The sequence below is a fragment of the Opisthorchis viverrini genome, assembly GCF_000715545.1.
Source record: "Opisthorchis viverrini unplaced genomic scaffold opera_v5_45, whole genome shotgun sequence".
Classification (NCBI taxonomy): Eukaryota; Metazoa; Platyhelminthes; class Trematoda; order Opisthorchiida; family Opisthorchiidae; genus Opisthorchis; species Opisthorchis viverrini.
Window position 1 is genome coordinate 326,380 of NW_008751701.1, and position 19,157 is coordinate 345,536.

The following is a 19,157-nucleotide window of genomic DNA, read 5'->3' on the forward strand; positions in this document are numbered from 1 at the left end:
CATTCACGTACACCATATATGCACCCCGCGACGTTCTTTTGGAAAGCCCAATCATCTTGGCACCTACGATGCCGCCTTGATTATTGATGGGACCTTTGCAGTCAAACTGCTAATCTCAGCGAATTGACTAACAACCGTAACAACAATGCCTGTGGATGCAGTACCAGGGTACCCGTGTAACGGTGATACTACTGATGGGAAAGGCCTGCGAGTAGTATGTTTTCTCGTAAATCCGCTTTGCGTCTCTCGGAAAGTGGGATCTATTACGGAATTTGTGGAGTCACATTTGCTTGCACTTGGGCAACAGTCAATGAATATCCAGGAAAGTTCTAGAGGACGCGTTCAAGAGAAGATGGATGTTCAGTTTTTGTAAACAAGATGCATATGCGAGGTTTACTTCCCTGTCCGATAGTCTAATAAATAACTCCGCAGCGAAGACCTTCTTCCTCTCACCCGTATAGTTCAACGAGATTTTAAGGTTCAAAATCAAGTACAGAGGCATGCAGTTATTCCAACAGATCGCTAATTCTGAACCCTCTCGTGAGACCGATATGATCGATAGTCTCCGTTGAACACCACCACTAGCCAGTCTTATAAGACGGGCGTTTGACGTTCCATTTCAAAGGCCACTGTAATTTCGGCAGACCCAGGAGTTCCATTTCCGAGCCTTCCGCCAACGCACCCTCTTTGGAAGACATAACTGCTTCTAAAGATACATCTTAGATGACTCTAACTCACATCCTGTCTAGGTTTTCCAACGTTTTTCCGCACACAAATGTTCTGAAAGCCGAAAAACATCGGAATATTTACAAAAATGCAAAATTCCGAAAGTGTCTGAACATCAATTCTGTTTTTCTTTGCATCGTTACCCTCCATCTTTGGACAAAGGTTGGTCCTAGACGCTCAATCCACCTGTACGAGGAGCAAAGTACTTTTCCCGAATTGCGTGCACTTCTAGAATGCATTGGGTCCTTGTCACGAGAATCAAGAACTTCAACGATGAAATGTCTAATGTTACTGGTGCAAGGAAGAGGGCATTCGCTGAGGAGTTATTTATTAGAAAATGCTAACTGAACAGTTACAGACTATTGGACAGGGAAGCTTTACAAAACTGAATATCCATCTTCTCTTGAACGCGTCTTCCGGGACTTTTCTGGATATTCATTGACAGTTACCCAATCGCAAACAAATGCCACAGAGCGACCTCACAAATTCCGTAATAGATGTCACTTTTCAAGAGACACAAAGCGGATTTACGAGAAAACATACTACTCGCATGCCCTCTAATCAGTAGTATCACCGTTACATTTGTATGCATGGAATGCGGAAGCTGTTCGCTGAAGTTTTGCCACGGTTTGTATACGTCCTAACACATCCGGTTTGTTTGAGCGTCACTCAGGATGTACTGGCAACATTCGTTTTCATTGGTTGATCCAATATCACTGGATTTCGAATATATACCTACACATGACTGAATACCTTAGCTTAACGGAATCCTTAGCGGTCGAGGTACGTGCGTTTATGATTTTTTCACTGTGTAATTGGCCGGAGAGAGCTCATTTTCCGGCAAATTTGAAGTTTATTCTTTTGCGCATTACTCATTTTAAGACTGTAAGCACTAGGCAGTACTTGGTATGTCGTTGAAGCTGTACGCCACGATTGTCGCATCCAATATCGGCTGGTGTTTCCACTTGGACGATCGTCGAATCCAGGACCTTCGACATCCCGATCACCTGCTTAGGCATCTGTTATAGCTTGAGCGAACCATTTGGAGAGTGAACGTTCAGTTTGTTCCTGCGATCCCTAAGAGTGACCATCTAAGTTAACGCTGTCAGATGCTTTTGCTTTCAATGGATCAGATGGAAGATATTCTACAATTTGTATTCTATCTGCTGATTCGTCAGTCTGTGGTATCTGCTGCTGACCCGCTCCAGTGCCCAGTGCCTGGAAGAAGACTCACAGAACGGAACACAACAGCTATATTTCGAACAACTGAGTGCGAGGACCGAAGTTACAACAGCCCAACCCCATTTAAATGCGACTTTCTGACATTGACCCAGGCGGCTTGATAAGCCTTACTGAACACCCATCAACATCGATCGTGCCTCTATGAAATGCCTGAAATGCTGATCACATTCGCTCATGCTTCTGTGGCGTGCATGAACACTCATCGGCTTTTGCTGAATTGATTGAATACTTGACTGGCCTGGATGCTTTCCGGCTTTGATGCTTGCCGGTTTTCCATTTGAGTTTTTGGTGGAGCAGTAGGTTCTGGGCGTGCTGAGGTTAATTTCAAGAATCTGACCTTCCCGATAGTTTGTAGGTGAGAGCTGAATGAAGAGGCTAGCAAAAGACCAGCAGATTTAGAAGTGCTGTACGGTTATTACTTGTGTTGGGTTATCGGAAAGAACCAGTTTTTTTTAAAAAAAAGACTTCAAAAGGAGTGACAAATGACCTGACTGTGTGAAAGGGGATAGACGACGTCAAGCTAAATCGCCAAATCAGTGTATAAAAGATCTCTGACTTCTGAGACAAACGATTAGTCTACTCAACTGACATCCCAAGTGGAGCGTAGCCGAAATGTGTGATGTAGCTGCCTCTGAAGCACGAACTTGATGAAGCCAATCTTCATTGTTTTTTTTTTGAAAACCAAGGGTGATCGTCCGGGTATGTTCAGCCGCTTTGAAGTATAAGCGGGAAATGGAGCGATCGACTTCAATGTTTTAGAAGTGAGGAATCAACGATTTTGGCATAAAACTCGCTAAGATATGTAGTGGCTTATGACAATTTCTGCGGGAACTCTGAGACGACCCATTAGCGGGAGGCAGACAGTGCGGACAGGCGAACTCACCTCCATCCTGACGATACAGTTTCAAATAAAACCATCCGCATTACAGAATATACTTGTCGAGAAAGTTTAGAGTTCACCTCATGTCCTTGCTCAAGAGTATTCCTAAAGCCCAAATGATGGTGAGGTGAGTGTGTGTGTGTGGGGGGGGGCTAGAGGTAATGCGTCTTTCAGATGACAAAAGCAACACCTAACCTTGGAAATCGCTTTCAGTTTGACGAGAGGGCCCGAGGTGTTTGCTAGATTTCATTGGACGCGTAGGGCATGGCCGATAAGGACGGAATTTTTACGTATATATCACTGAGATCTAATTCGTTGATGAAGCTTCGGGTGCAGGTGGGTTACCAGTCGCTCCATGGATGGATGTGTAGAACCCAAAGAAAACCGACTTAATGGGTTTATAAAACTCAAGAGATATTTTGAAGCATGGTCAGTGGTGTTTTTTTCACGAGAGCAGTTCTTTTTGTGTTAAAACGGAGCTACTGTATGCGGAGAGTTTTCAGCCTTCGGTCAGGATTATTCTTTGCGCCACCCACGAAGAAATACCACATACGAATACTGTTGATGTACACTCCAACATAAGTTCACAAGCATGGAACCCGTTCTGAGTTCCGTATGGAAAAGGATGGATGAAAGACGGGGTTGACCGCATTAATGAACGAGAAAACATACTACTCGCATGCCCTCTAATCAGTAGTATCACCGTTACATTTGTATGCATGGAATGCGGAAGCTGTTCGCTGAAGTTTTGCCACGGTTTGTATACGTCCTAACACATCCGGTTTGTTTGAGCGTCACTCAGAATGAACTGGCAACGTTCGTTTTGATTGGTTGATTCAATATCACTGGATTTTGAATATATACCTACACGTGACTGAATACCTTAGTTTAACGGAATCCTTAGCGGTCGAGGTACGTGCGTTCATGATTTTTCACTGTTTAATTGGCCGGAGAGAGCTCGTTTCCCGGCAAATTTGAAGTTCATTCTTTTGCGCATTACTCATTTTAAGACTCTAAGCAATAAACAGTACTCGGTATGTCGTTGAAGCTGTACGCCATCATTGCCGCATCCAATATCGGCTGGGGTTTCAAATTGGACGATCTTTGACTTCAGGACATTCGACATCTCGCTCACCTCCTTAGGCATCTGTTGTGGCCTGGGCGAACTATTCGGAGTGTGAACCTTCAGCTTGTGCCTGCGATCCCTAAGAGTGACCATCTAAGTTAACGCTGTCAAATGCTTTTGCTTTCAATGGATCAGATGGAAGATATTCTACAGTTTGTATTCTATCTGCTGATTCGTCAATCTGTGGTATTTGCTGCTGACCCGCTCCAGTGCCCAATGCCTGAAAAAAGACTCACAGAAGGAAATACAACAGCTATATTTCGAACAACTGAGTGCGAGGACCGAAGTTACAACGGCCCAAAGCAATTTAAAGGGGACTTTCTGACCGGTCAGTGTCGGTGATCATAAAAACTACCGATTGTTTACCAAGCTCTTCTGAAACGATCACTGAGATTTAATTCGTTGATGAGGCTTCAGGTACACGTGGGTCACCAGTCGCTCCATGAATGGACGCGTGAAACTCCTGGAAAACCAACTTAATGGGTTTGTAAAACTCAAGAGATATTTGAAGCATAGTCAGCGGTGTTTTTTTTTTCACGAGAGCGGCTCTTTGTGTGTTAAAAACGGAGCTACTGTATGCGGCGAGTTTTCGGCCTTCGATCAGGATGATTCATTGCGCCAGCCACGAAGAAATACTGTATACGAAAGCTTTTAACCTCCAACATGAGTTCACAAGAATGGAACCCGTTCTTAGTTCCGTGTGGAAAAGGATGGTTGAAAGACGGGATTAACCGCATTAATGAAGTAGACATCTAGAGGCTAATGGAAAATATGGTAGTTTTGAGGCCCCAAAGCAGCTACGTTGAAATTGTTTAAACGTATAAAAAACATGGTGTTTAAAAGATGCGCCAAGAATGTATTGGCCCGCCCAATCTAATATTGTAAAGATGTGGTCAGTAAGGTAGACGATGCGATTATTGAGAACTACCACATCGTGTCTACGGAGGCCGGAATGTTTCAACTTTTGGTAATCTGGAGATAACCCGCCATCCTCCTGCGGATCGGTAAACCGAAATTTTAAAGTAACACACTGTTACAGGAAAAGCTCTCATTTTCGGCCGATGGATTGATTTCTAGGAACGTGAAAGCCCACATCCGAACGAAATAAATTCACTGTGCTTTTTCGAACTTCCGACATTGTTCATCGACATTTGCGGCTTATGCCAACCCTAGTGAAACGTGTTTTGCGATGCAACGAGATCGCAATGTCCAGGCCTGTTGAACTTTCAGGGCATGAAGCAAATACTTCCCGACTGTGCATTTTACGTTTTGTTTTAAACGATCAATTCTGACATTACTCCATTTTGTCCGAAAGTGTTCCACGTTCGAAAGTGATGTTATCGGGTATCATTTCTACAAACGGTACATCTAACCGCCGAAAGTAGTGTTGGGAGATTCGAAAATTTTCGATTGGAGTTTTGTCCAAAGCCCAGAAGTACTGTGCAACTGATTCCTCCTCGTTGGAGATCATCAGCAGTGTGCATTTCCCCCAAACGCCACTGGAAAGTTTCGAACACGCAGCCACCAAGATACAAGTTTGAACTCTTAGCCGTTCGGCGACTGTCCAGCACTTTGATTAACTCGCATTTAGACAGGATGTAAAACACAGTGTCGACCAGAAGCTGGCGACCGAACGGTTGCGCGTACGAAACTCTATCTCTACTGGTGTTTCGTGAGATGCGCACTGCTGATGAGTTTCAAACCCGAAGCCAGCCAGAGAGAAGTTTGTACTCTCAACCGTTCGGTGGCTGATCAGCACTGTGATTAACTCGAATTTAGACAGGATGTAAAACACAGTGTGGACCAGACGCTGGCTACCGAACGGTTGCGTGGACGAGACTCTACTGGTTTTTCGTGAGATGCGCACGGCTGATGTTTCCCAATAGGGATGAAACAGTGCTTCGCGGCACATCAGCGTAGAGTGGACCCATTGACGGGGTGTAATCTCAGTTATCTGGGCTGCCGACTCCCGTTATGGTTGACACCACACTCGTTTTTTTCAAAACATTGGTGCAAAATGTCTCTCCTTCACTCATAAGGAATGACTCGCGGTGCTTTGTTCGAACTTGAAGAATTCAGCCAAAATGTTCAACGATAGTTCTGCTCAGAGATACCCTCAGATAAAAGCTCCAGACACCTTTGCGCTTTTGTCGCACAACACGTTTTGATAGGGTTATCGCCAGATAACGTTTTCTCGAACAACAATTCTCTATCGGATACCAGACAGATGTTCGGCGTACTTGTTTCGTCTGTAACTGGGTTCAAACTTGAGTGTCGTGATGTACAGTTTGGCCTGAGATCTATCTAATTTTTGCCTTAACTGTCATCAGATTTGACGCTTAGCCATTCCGCAGTTTGCTACAGCAAGTCTAAGAAAACACGACAACCAATTCTCGTTTGATTTAAACGACTTTCTCCATAACAAAAACGAGTATACAACCCTAACTCAGAGAACTAACATGCCGGATTCTCGTAATTGGCAGACAGTGATTGATTTTGAATCTGACTGGGCAAACTACGGACACTTGCGACATCTTATTTAGCTGTTATTATGCATCGGTTTCGTTCATACGTTAAGAATTGGGAGTGTGCAAGATGCCTCACTCGGGGAAGGACGGCACACAATCTTCTAAGCTGTAAAGCAGGAGGTCAAAAGGTCTTGAACTAAGGCTTTCTAATCACTGTGTATAGCTTATGTTAAGCCCCTTTTCCTCCTTCTTTCGTTCGAACTTCATTTCACATGATAGCTTCCGCTATGGGCTAGAATTCTGGCGTGTAATTGCTGCTATCAGCTATCAGACACACAAATAAAAAGGTCAACATTCTGAGTACTCTTTCTGAGCTATCCTTAGAGTTGTTTGAATCATGCACACGGCCGAAGAATTGAACAACTCGACTACTACTTTCACGTTCCATCAGTAGTATAGTAAATAAGGCACCCCCGTCTAAAGTTTGCACGCACGACATTGATGGTCGGGTGCTAGATCATTCAGTAGATCCTTAGGAGCAGCGTGTCACTTCCGGAACTGGCTCCCATTTAATCGTCTTTATTCTCGGACGTACGACAGATTCGTACAGCCAACTGCCGAACTCCCGCGATCCCAGTCCACTCGTTCCAGGATTCTGGTGATCATTTCATTTGAACTCCGTTCCTATCGGGAGTAATCAGATCTTCCTACCTGCCGCCTTTTTTTAGTCCATTCCTGTAAAACAACCATGCTTTCTCCCAACTTCCTCCTTTCATCTGCTCAGGAGGCACACCGAAATTCGGCCAGATCGAGATTTGTGGATGAACTAGAGGGGGTCTGGACTGTGGACATCAACAAGAATGTGACCTTGCGTCTGCAGTGGAGGCCTATGTTGTTGTCATTAGATATACGAAAACAGATCATGCAGTTTGGGATTGCAAGTCGACGTGATTGAGCACGGCTCTGAGTGAACTGTGATCAAGAAACCAATAAAAGTAGAGCGACTACTTAAATGGTCTCCCTAGTAGTAAGAAAAAATTCGAAACAAGTCGAGAAGTTGGAAACTGGTTCCCTGGTTTACCTACTCTATATAACTAAAGGCGGGTTGTGAATCATGTTGACTGTCCGTAAATGTGAAATGTAACTTATTATTGTTCGTATCAAATGAGCAAAACAAGTTGTATTCAGTGGTCCTTTTTTGGGAGGCAAACACTCTTCATCAAGTAGTGGATGGGAGTAAAGTAAAGTAAACTCTCAAGGGAGGGCGTCCAAGCTTTGTGGGAGATATTCTTTGCTTCATTCCTTAGTATTTTTGTGTTGGCAATGGGATCCGTTTGCATTTCGCATCCTTCCATCAAGCTTTCATATTTCCAAGTTATTCTGAAACAGTTCCATTGAAGTAAAAACACTGTTCACCTTCATCCCTTAAGTATCGTGTTCCACTTTCCAATCCGTAGCATTGAAGCTGTCTGGTATCAAACTCGCCTGATGGAACCCAACAAAGTTACCGATAGTGGTACTGTGTGTGTTGCTCCTATGGCCGGCCTGCTCCAATCTGTCTCAGTTAAGGTTGGAGACCACGTCACCGACGGTCAAGAGCTCTGTGTCCTTGAAGCGATGAAGATGCAAAAAAGCTTGTCTGCTGCAAAAGCTGGCGTGGTGAGTCCAGATGTATTTGCTTGTACTGAGGTGAGGGCGGTGTGTCCTTCTCAGTTGTATTGATTGCTTGTTTATTCATTTTGTGTATCATCAACAAACTGTCTGGCCAGAAACGACAGGTCTGTTGATGATCTTTGTACCATTAGGCTCAAGTTTCATATCACAAGGGAAATGAAACATTGGACTCTTGTTGGTTCTTCTTGTTTTTCTTTCGGCTTAAATTGAGCTGTAACACAGTTTTCGTGCCTAGCTGTCATGCCACCCGAAGGAATTACGAGGGCTGGGATACTGCCAGGTCACCCCAGCCCAGACAGGAAAAGTCGACAGGCAGAGGTCGGGTTCAAACCAGAGACGTACCGATCAGTAATTTGGTGCTCTAACAACTGAGCTATCTCCCCTCTCCACAATGACAATAATGGTTCAGCGGTTGTACCTTTTTGGTGCATTACAGTTGTTGCAGTTCTGTGAAGGTATCATGATCTCAGCAAAATGCACTCGTTTGCATTCAAATGTGGTTTTTTCGGAAGACCCACTTGGAACCCAACTGAAACTCTTGTTTATGACGTTTTAAGCAACTAAATGTGCTTCACCTGGCTCATTCATGTTTCGGTTGGTCCGATATTCGAGATATTGCAGAACATTTTCGTAACAAAACTACTTGCAAGGTTGCTGAAGACTCTTCGCTATCGCACGATCGTTTCGCCCTTCTTGGAACTCATTAGGTAGGCTCAGTCCCCAAGTTTCCATCAAACTTATGTTCTACTTGAACCTAAATTGGACTGTTTTCGAGAAATAAACTCATTTGCGAATCGGTTTATGAAAACATAGTGCGATATCTCGAATATCGTGCCAACTGAAACGTGAGACGGCCTGTGTGCAGCACATTCAGTTGTAGAACATCATAAACGAGAGATTCAGTGGAGTCTCTCATGAAAACCTAATTGATTTGCAAATGAATGTGGTTCTCGAAAGCCATCAGTTTTGTTTTCTCAGCGAGACAATGAAAAATCAGCAAACTCAACTAGTCGCCGTACGATGAGTCTTTTTTGGAAGTTCAATTATGCAAATACGTTCTTCCTACTCGTTAAAGCGTTCCCGTTCCAGGTTAGTGGCTTAAACATTCTATGTTTACTGACCCGTGTTTTCGAACAGCTGCTGTTGTTCGTGGGTGACGCGCCCAGGGCCAAATGAACCAAAGCGAGGCATTTCTCCCACAATCATTCACTAGTTCAGCAAAATTGGAAGGTTTACCCATAGCTATTCCACTATCGTGTGGTTTCCGCACATGTTTATACACATCTCCGGGGCGAGTATACTTGGTGTTTGGTCGTGGATCAGGTGGCAGCTGAGCTGTTTACCGAGCTTGGCAATGGGCTTGCGGGCACCTTCGCCATGCCCTGAGACATCGTTAGAGTGTGGTTGAGTTGATAGCTGCTTCATGTCTGCTTGTGCCTACCTAGTTTCTGATTGGTTGTTTGGAAATTGACCAATCAGTAATTTAATTGGACCCTCTGCGATTTGGACTGCGTTGTGGTCTGATGACCCTACATCCGGTTAGTTCATTTTGCTTTTCTGGTAAATTTCCTTCCTACGGAAGAAAAGCAACGGTTTTGAACTTTGATGTCACGCTATCCATGATGATGATGATGACGATGATGTTGCGTTTCAGCTATGCTCATCAAGTAAGACATATACTCAAATATCCATGGACTGATTTACTTCACAGTATTGTGATGGCGAAGCACTGTTTGTTCATGGATATCTGGAAATTATCGAAGACCATTACACGACTTTCTAATTTGTTTGCATAGACCACTCGAATCAGTCAGGCAGACCGAAAAGATATTCAGATAGAATTTAATGTCAACCTTGTACTCAGTCTAACGGTGAAAAAACAGTTGTCCACTGCCTTGCTGAGTTTAAATGAACCCGATCTATTTAAAACGAACCTGAGCGGTCGCTGGGTCCTTGCATAACACAACACCGGTCTGGTACAAAGCTGAAAATGTAGATTTTTAATGAATATACTCTCATCCGCTTGTCCTTATTTTTCCTTAGTTCAGTGTTATGTACTTCACTAAAGAAAGCCAAGCATGCTATATTTTTCTTCTTGGTAGTCTATCACTCATCTGGTTATCGACACTCCTTCAAATTCTGAATTCTCTTACGTCATAAAGTTTGACCCCAGAACATCCTTCCCCTCATTATCATGTGATTTTTTACACCCAGGTAAAGAAAGTCAACTTCAAGGCTGGCGACAACGTTGGAGAAGGCGATGTGTTGTTCGAGCTTGAATAAGTGAGCCGTTTGGCTCACCAGATTTCAACGCAAACACTCTGGTTCCTCCTTATCTGATCCGTACCTCACCATGTTTTGTGCTTCAAGTCGAACAGATGAAAATCCAGTTAAATCTTTCTACTTTCTTGAACAGCAACTCTTGTTTTTCTTTCTATTAGAGTGGACGGTTCGCCTTTTTGAAGAGTTTTCAAAGATAACTGATTTCAAGAATTGTGCTCTCCATCTGCACCAATGAGAACCCAAGATGTTGTTCTCCAGATCTGTCGTACGTAAAAAGGTCTAACGCTGGTTGCACGGAATTACTAACGCTGTGGATTTATTCTCTGACAACTGTAGAACAACCGGACTGAAGGACGAGATTTCCTGCTCCTAAGTTCCTCAGTTTGTTTCACAATCAATTCGGGGTGACTGTACACAGAAAAAAACAAGAACTGGATGTATTCCAGTTGAACGATCGTCACAAGTTTCATATACCAATCAGGAAATGAGTTACAAAACGTGACAGCCACTCACTATCAGTATTTCGCTCCTGTCGATCTCGATAGCGCCGATTCATTCTGACATTAGCGACCTTCGAGCTTGGAGTCAAGATGCGTTTAGGTGTCGAGGTCGCTATAAAATTCTTCGCTCGAATGAAATGACTGTGTAAACAAAGCAACCAAATTAAGTAGTATGTTGTCGATGTGAGGCGATTTGTCAAGTAATGAAGCCAGCCTATGCTGAAAAGTGGAGAAGCACTGTACAGCTGCTTTATTCCCGTTGCGAATCACCAGCAGAATATGAGTAACGAGAGCTGTGCCATTCGTGACCGATCAGTCGCGTTCAAACAGTTACCTGGGAGGTAGCGGATTCAAAACCCGCTAAGTTTCCGTGGGGTGCTCATAGCTATACTGTGCTTCTCGACTTTTCAGCGTAGAATAACCTAACCCCTGTAATTTAGTAGTGTGAGGAGATTTGAGAATGATTTCGTTTTGTAAAGCCAATCAGTTATGAAAATCCGGGAAACACTTTCTTACATTTATGAGGAATAATCAGCACAGTGGATTGCCAGTCCAGTGGGGTTTCCCCGCGTGGGTTCGTATCCCATCCCCGTCGCCGGTATTGTAGTTCACAGTAAGTCAGAAGAACACTTAAGTACTGACACGGGTGTATTGTGTACACGGCGGTCAACTGGTCCGCTTTCGTGGGGGTAGCAAACAACTGAGTACATATCCAGTCCACCCACAACCCAGTCACGCGATCAAATCAATCGGACACGCATCCAATCCGCCACTCAAGTCATACGCCAGATCGATGGTGGACCGACAAACGGACACGCACTCGCGCAAACTCTCTGGCACACTGAAACAGTTTTCAAATCACAAACTTCGGCCTCCAGTGGTTGTGCGAATGGCTCTCACATAGACAGGACATAGCCCTACTCACCTTTCAATCACGGATACCACATCACATGGTCACGGATTGATTAGCTCCCCAATTGGTGACTTTTCAGATTGAAGATCCATGCAAACTCTGATCCCATCCATCCTCTGTAGGTGGCCAAATTGAAGAATAATTCAATAAGACGAGTAGCTCCCCAATTGGTGACTTTCCGGATTGAAGATCCATGCAACCTCTAAGCCCATCCATCCTCTGTACGTAGCCAAATTGAAGAATAATTCAATAAGACGAGTATACCATTCACTTGAGATGTCATCAATCAAGGAGCCAGTGAAAGCTTGTGACCGTCTGATATGAGTTAACTGGTTGAATAGTGACCGATACAATATCCTACTGGTCAGCCGCTTGCGGCCATAAGGCGAATTGTTCAAACTATCAGACGAAAGGTCGCGGATCCGAAACTTTCTGCTCGATTTTTGTGAGATGAGCACTGCTGATAATTCCTAATAACAATGAAACAGCTTCCCAGCCTTTCAGAATAGCTTGCAGGAAGAACTTTGGATTAAAATGTATGGTAAACCAAACATTCGGCTGATATTCCACAGAGTCTTTCGTCAACGCAAGATCGGGGCTCCATACACCTGAGAGGAATAAAAATCAAATGAAGGAGGGTTGAGTGAGGGATAGGTCAATGGGTCACAGGATCAGCTAGGTGACGTCAATGTCAGACAGACTTGTGGGACCAGGTGTTTCGTAGGCCAGTTCAGGTTCAGAGGTCGCAAAAGTTTCTCCTGGATGCAAAATTGCGGATCCGGCAGTCGGATTCTAATCGCCTCTGCGATCGATAGTAGTTTGGATCGTACCAGTCGTGATCGGTTCAGAGGTACCCGGTATATGACGATGAAGGCTTGCTCCTTGTCTATGACATGACTGGGTTCGGCCAAATGTGATGCAATCGCGCTTGAGCCTGGTTTCTTCCAACTACCCCTCAGAGATACGGAATTGTGTTATCACATTCTGTCCGACAAATGCCTTGTCGTACAACTAATGTATGATGCTCGGCACGAGCATACAAATGAGTACACGCAAAAGCTGGTGGGAGAACGTGGCAACTTGTTCTTAAAGCGGAATTTGATGGTGGGGCTGGAGTTGAAGCTCAAACACAGACTAGCGGCCAAGTCTGTCGTATCGACAGAGTTTCTAAGCCGTCTGGTGATTAGTTCGGCAACCGAGACACCTTTGAATGAAAGCTTCATGTAGACGGGCTTCTTCCCAACAGAACATTGTATAAGTTTGGGCTTAACGGCTTTTATAGTCTTGAGTGCGAACATTTCAGGATATCCGTTCTGCAGGAATGTTCGTCCAAAGAACTTTAGTTCCTCTTCTAAGCAGTCGGGGGAGCATACCTTCATTGCTGTCTCAGTCAGGCATCTAATTAGTTTGCGCTTTTGTTGCAACGGATTGAAGCTATCAAAGTGAAAAAATGATCTTTCAACCTTTGCTTTCTGTTTGCCTTGCGTTCTATGGTCCCGTCAGTCCTCCTTTTAACAAAGGACTATGAAAGTCCGGTTATGGAAAACCTGTTATTCGATTATGAAGTCATCTGGATGTCGATTTGAATGCCACATTTAACCTCTGGGTGCCAAAAAGATCGGAATCGTCGGGGAGCAGTCGAGAAATGACCATAGTTAGTGTTGGGTCAAAGTGGCTATTTGGTCCGTCCTCATTAGCGTGCAGTTTTTGGGGTTTTGCGGGATAGGTATCTTGTTCATAGTCACACTACGTTCGTTTGGACGGCCGTCCTCTTGTTCTGGCGTAATTATTCCGGTGAGTCCACACCAAAGCGAGGCACTGGACTCGAGTTTCACTCTTATTAGAGCTCACCAGCAGTGCATATCCAATGGCCGTGCCGGGATTTGAACCCCGGACATCTGACATGCGAGGCGAGCGTGTAACCACTACTCCACCAACACACGTTGGACGCATCTGAATTTTCACGTCTGAACAGGCGAACGTGTTCACACTTGAGCGATGTGATTGATGTGCCCGACTCATCGAATTCTGCTGACGCAACTGCAAGGCAGAACTCGCACGAGGTTTGGTTTCATTCAGTTCCATCAAAGATTTCCGCCGGCTACTAGCGACAACACCATGAAGTTATCATCGGATACTGGAGATCAGCGAAGGATCACTGGGGAATCGCAAACTGACAGGCGCTGTGAACATCATGCCACGCTGCAATGCTCACTAAATACACAACTGGGCCCGGTGGGAAGGTGTCTGAGTGTGTGAAGAGAGCGACGACTGAAAAAATCAGGGCAGTATCAGGCGTTTTGAAAAACTGACTGTCTAACTTTCCAAGACTCTTCGTAGGTATGTGTGCAGCCAATCAGAAAGAGAGCCAACCTGCTGGCACTCAGGAGGAACCGAAACTGGGAGTAATAAAAACAGAACAAAGCAATTTCATATAAAGGGTATCTCATAATAAACGCAAAATTTAATTGGGTAAGTAAACGAAGCCAAACATCAAAAAGGATCACAATTTGTTTTACTGTTAGTAGCCACATAAAAGAGGTTTTGTGTGCAGCTGTTGAATTTTTTTATTTACTACGGGTGTCAGTACGTGCATTGAAGTTGTGGAACTCTATTATTCCCTTGGTGAAAGCGCCACCGCTACACCTCGTGGCTACAAACCTAACATGGTCTCTTCAAAGATCCTTTCATCGTGTCGACCATTGCACGCTTGATTGCGGAATTTGAGTCCACTGGATCTGTATTGGATCTTCTCGGCAAAAAGAGAAAGTCTCTGAGTGATGAAAAAGCGCCCATAGTACAGAATGCCGTCGAGCAACTTCAGTCCCAGAGCACCATGGCATCTTCGTCAATAACTCAGGTGTCTCAGTTGACCGGCATTCACCGCGCCAGCGTGCATCGTATTATGAAACGCCGCCTTTATCTCAACAATAAGACGCTCCACCCCACCACTCAAACCAGGTGAGAAGTTACCTCCGAGAGCAATTCTTTTGATGAGAGAGTCATTGCTTGTGGATTTCCAAACTTTTGGCCCTCAAAGTCACCCGATCTCACACCTCTGGATTATTGGTTTTGGGGAATGATCAAAGCTTGCGTATATCATGAAAATAAACCGAAGAATTCGGTGGAGTTAAGTGCAAGAAGTAGTTAAACATGCTGTGTCTCAAATCTCATACCACGTCCAACTTGTTATAGAAGGGGCTGTTTTTACATCTTTTTACAGTAAACCTCCATAATGCATAGATATGTACATAAAAAATGATGAAGCTAGCCTTAAAGTTTTAACATGAGTATTATTTTTGCGTTTATTATGAGACGCTCTGTATTTCGTCACCAGGGCTTATCGGCTGTAGTCCATAAATCACCCTTACAGTATGAAGACAACAACCCGGTATTTTCTCTTTTGAACGTATTGACCGCAACTGAGCGGTTAGGTGGTGCACGCATGCACCCTTTGACTACGCCAGTTGCTGCAACAGGCGAAATCCGCATAGAAGAGCTTGGCCTTTTTAAAGTTATTCCTTCCCTCATTGACAAGTTAGTTTACCCCATGGGATACATTCTAGCTCCCGTAAAAAGATAATCAAATCAGTGCGAACATATATGGTATACACAAAACCAGATGATGTTGCGTTTATATGTGATAAACTTCTGTCTGTATGCGGCAACGCGCCTTCGGTGAACTTTCACGCTAATGGGGACAGATGGTGCAACTGATCCTATCAGGAAGGTCAGATTCCTAAATGTAACCTCAGAACACCCGAAGCAGCAAAATCGGCAAGCATCCAGGCCAGTCAGTCATTCAATCAATTCAGCAAAAGCTTATGAGTGTTCATGCACGCCGCAGAAGCATGACCGAATGTGATCAGCGTTCAGGAATGTCATAGAGGCACGATCGATATTGACTGGTGTTCACTAACGCCTATCAGACAACCTGGACCAATGCCAGAAAGTTCCCTTTAACAATGTCAGAAGTCCCCTTTAAATAGCGTTGGGCCGTTGCAACTTTGGTTGTCACACTCACTTGTTCGGAATACAGCTGTTGTGTTCCCTTCTGGGAGTCTTTTTTTCAGGCACTGGGCACTAGAGCAAGCCAGCAGCAGATGCCACAGGTCGGTGAATCAGCAGATATAACAGATCCTTTGTAATACAGGGCCAACTACCGACGGGACTAAATGTGCATGGATTTTGTAATTTGCTCCGAGGGCTGCTTGAGACCAGTAATCATCATCACCACAATCGTCAGATGTAAAATACACCGTGTACCTGATGTATGCGGATTCCAGCTGTCACAGTTTCCTTCGCCGTTGATTTAGAGAGGTGCGCTAAGTAGCTGTGCCTTGGGGGCGGTAGTTGATACAATGGATGCGTAAATACAGGGTTGTCAATGGACTTTGAATTGGGGAGTCTGGGAAGGGAGCTATGAAATTTGGCAACAGCTTGGAGCACCACTGAAGACGCAGCTGGGTCGTCTGACAATGTCTCTTACCAGTGATCTGTCCCGTCTCAAGGTCACCTTCCAGATAGACGGCAATGACCAGCGCAGATGAAATTACGGGCAATAACTTACACTATTCGTCGCCAATCAATGTCTCATCTCCAGTGACCCGATTCCACCATCGGATGGTTGTGTAAGAAGGGCTCTTCGAGGAAGTCGGTCGACTGCCACACAGAACACTTTACCAAGCGAGAGTGATCTATGGAATGTGCTCACTTCATCTACCGCAGAAGAATTATTTCTTCAGAAAAACTTTGATGTACTTCAGCCAGCTTTGAGCAACAATCCAAAGACTAGGCCGTCAAATATGGAAAGTTTTTCAAGTCATTGGTGCGCTGCCGCTAAAAATACGGAGCGCACCGCAAAATGGAAAACTTGACACTTGGCAGATAAGTTGACCAGTAGTAGGCATGAAAATTGTTTTGTTTTGTCACGAAAAACGAAATCCATTTATCTTTTGGCTTCATGAGGACTAGCCTTCAATTAGTCAGGACATAACAACGTTGGTCATGCGATCCTCATCACCTGGTCACCTAGACCATGTGGCTGCTCAAATGGAGACTTCTCAGATGGAAGTTTCACTCATCTTGTAAAATTATTCGTCCTCCTAGGCATCTGTCGATTGATGCTAGTGTGACCTGGTACCTGAGGGTAGCAAGCACCATCCTGCTTCTACTCAAATCGCCCGCCGACAACTGCGGTTTCGAAGCCCAGAAACGAAAAAATTCAAGTGAAATAAATTGCACGCTGAAATTCCGACGAAGAACCCAGACCTCACAGCGACAGCATGAACAGCATAGAATAGAAGCAAACTCAGGAGATAAACCCGATGCCATGTTAACACATGTTGACTTTAGGACAAATAAGCCCGGATGAACTACTCATAAGGTTGCTGAAACTCAAGAGATAAACCCGATGCCATGCTGACACATGTTGATTTGAGGACAAATAAACCTGGATAAACTACTCGTAAGGTTGCTGAACATTCTTCGACAACCTAGTTCTCTGTCGTAACCACAGTAATTTTCAAATGCGTGTGCTCACCCACATGTTGGATGTTTTGTTTTGCATCACAAACGTTGCTGACCTTTTGACCTGAGGGCTCAGAGCAGTCCTTACAACCCTTTATGCTTCCAATACGACTATTTGATTGTTCCGTTCTCTCTGGTATATTCATGGTCACTGCACTATCGTACACCCAGGGTGTTTGCCAGTAGGGTCCTCATCGCTCATTTGCCATCTGTTAAGTCATTCTGAAGGGGTCGTTCGACCAGAACAAAACGTCGACAGAGCTCCTGATTACAAAGCCGTTGTAAACATTCGCATTCTCGGACTGATTGATGACAATGTTTCATAGAACCACCGAAGTAAAACAATACGACTGACTTGACCAGAAAGCCGGCGATCCTGACCTATCGGATGATTAGACGAAGCCAGTTCTGGATGTTACACAAACTCACGTCATTCCCGAGTACAAATTAGAGGTTGGATTAGAGAGCTAGTGTTGAAATGTGAGAAGAGATGTCTTGTGTTTCCGAGTGAAGAGTAACTATTCCCTTTTCGTGGTTATCCCAAGTACGCACATCCATTCGAGTACACAGAGGAAATTTGCCAAACCGGATAGTCTAAGGCAGCGTTTTGTCTTTCAACTGGTGTACACTAAACCCACCTATATTGAGCGATCACTCCCAACTATATATGTGCATGATCATGGGTATCGTTTCATCAGAATTTCGTTTAGTCGCGCTGGATTTGTCTACTCGGGGAAATAGGTAAGCCTGATATGGGCGAGATGACTTGAACGATCGGGTGATTATGGGTTGTTCCCGTTTGTTGATGACCAACCAGTGTTCACTCTGCAAACCGGGGTACCCATTCTCGGGAAGGGGCAGAAAAATTTGAAGGTCGATGAAGACCGAAATGCAGCCGAGTCAAACATCCACAACATAAAAATTGAGTACTGTTCAGCGTGTTCTATCTTCAATCAGCTGATAGTCCGATCCAAATCGCATATCTAAGCGAAAGAACACCAGAAGTGAGGAGAATTCATTGAGCCCACGACGAAAATAGCCAAAATCACCCTATCATCCATGCATGAATCGTTTGCGAGAACATTCTGCTCAGAAGTCAGATCTGTTTATTGCTTTAATCAAAGGATGGAGTGGATCCCTGTGTCTCAAAACCGTCAAAAATGGGAATGAACGAATGGGTGAGGGCCTTCTCAGGTCTACTGAGAAGGCGCAAGGAATGCATGCCGCTTCGTCGAAGTCAACCAAACCACACTCTCTTCAAGAAGAGTGGAGTGCAGTCTGGAAGCGTTCCTGCAGTTTATCTCAGTTTATCTCATTAGACAATGTTGAAATGAAACACAATCTTCTTGTAAGCCTGCGAAATTTCTTCACTGCCCCTTCCACATGAGGGATTCGAATTCCCCTGTCAGCTCAGCACTTCTAATCCAAAGGTCCAATATCAAATCCTACAGCCAACCGTGTCACAATCTAATGAAACGTTTCAACTTGATGATTGAAAACGTCTATTTAACGGCGAAAATCTTGTGACGACGCCAAAGAGGCCGTCCTTACTTCCTCGTTGCGGTTCACTAAGGCTTCACTTCGATACAATTTCGGCTGGACACACGACAAGTGTTTACAACTAGACAGTGATCGGTCAACTTCCGATAACACGTAGAGTGCGTGGGAAAACAAAACAGCAATGTCGTCATCACGTGGTTTGGAATGTAACCGCACACTGGAATGGATGCGATGAACGGAAACGCGCACGAAGTGTACGCATGATAGAAGGTCGTTGTGGTATGAGGATTCGACACAGTCAAACTGGTTCTCGTGG

At 44.5% G+C, this 19,157-nt stretch overlaps 2 protein-coding genes across 2 annotated transcripts in view; both read left to right on the top strand.

Annotated features, from left to right (window-relative positions):
* Positions 1 to 4,085: 4,085 nt before the first annotated feature.
* On the top strand, positions 4,086 to 10,537 carry T265_03231 (hypothetical protein; the record flags this gene model as incomplete). The annotated part of the gene is made up of 3 exons (XM_009167664.1): positions 4,086 to 4,312; positions 7,873 to 8,101; positions 10,331 to 10,537. 3 exons carry the CDS (start codon positions 4,086 to 4,088, stop codon positions 10,397 to 10,399), a joined length of 525 nt encoding a protein of 174 aa, XP_009165928.1.
* Positions 10,538 to 12,826: 2,289 nt separating this feature from the next.
* The window catches only part of T265_03232 (hypothetical protein), a gene marked incomplete at both ends in the record, with an annotated part of 21,716 nt that continues 15,385 nt past the window's right edge, over positions 12,827 to 19,157 (top strand). Inside the window, one exon of the mRNA XM_009167665.1 lies at positions 12,827 to 12,991. Within this exon, the coding sequence (XP_009165929.1) occupies positions 12,827 to 12,991 (165 nt within the window). The remainder of the gene's footprint in view (positions 12,992 to 19,157) is intronic.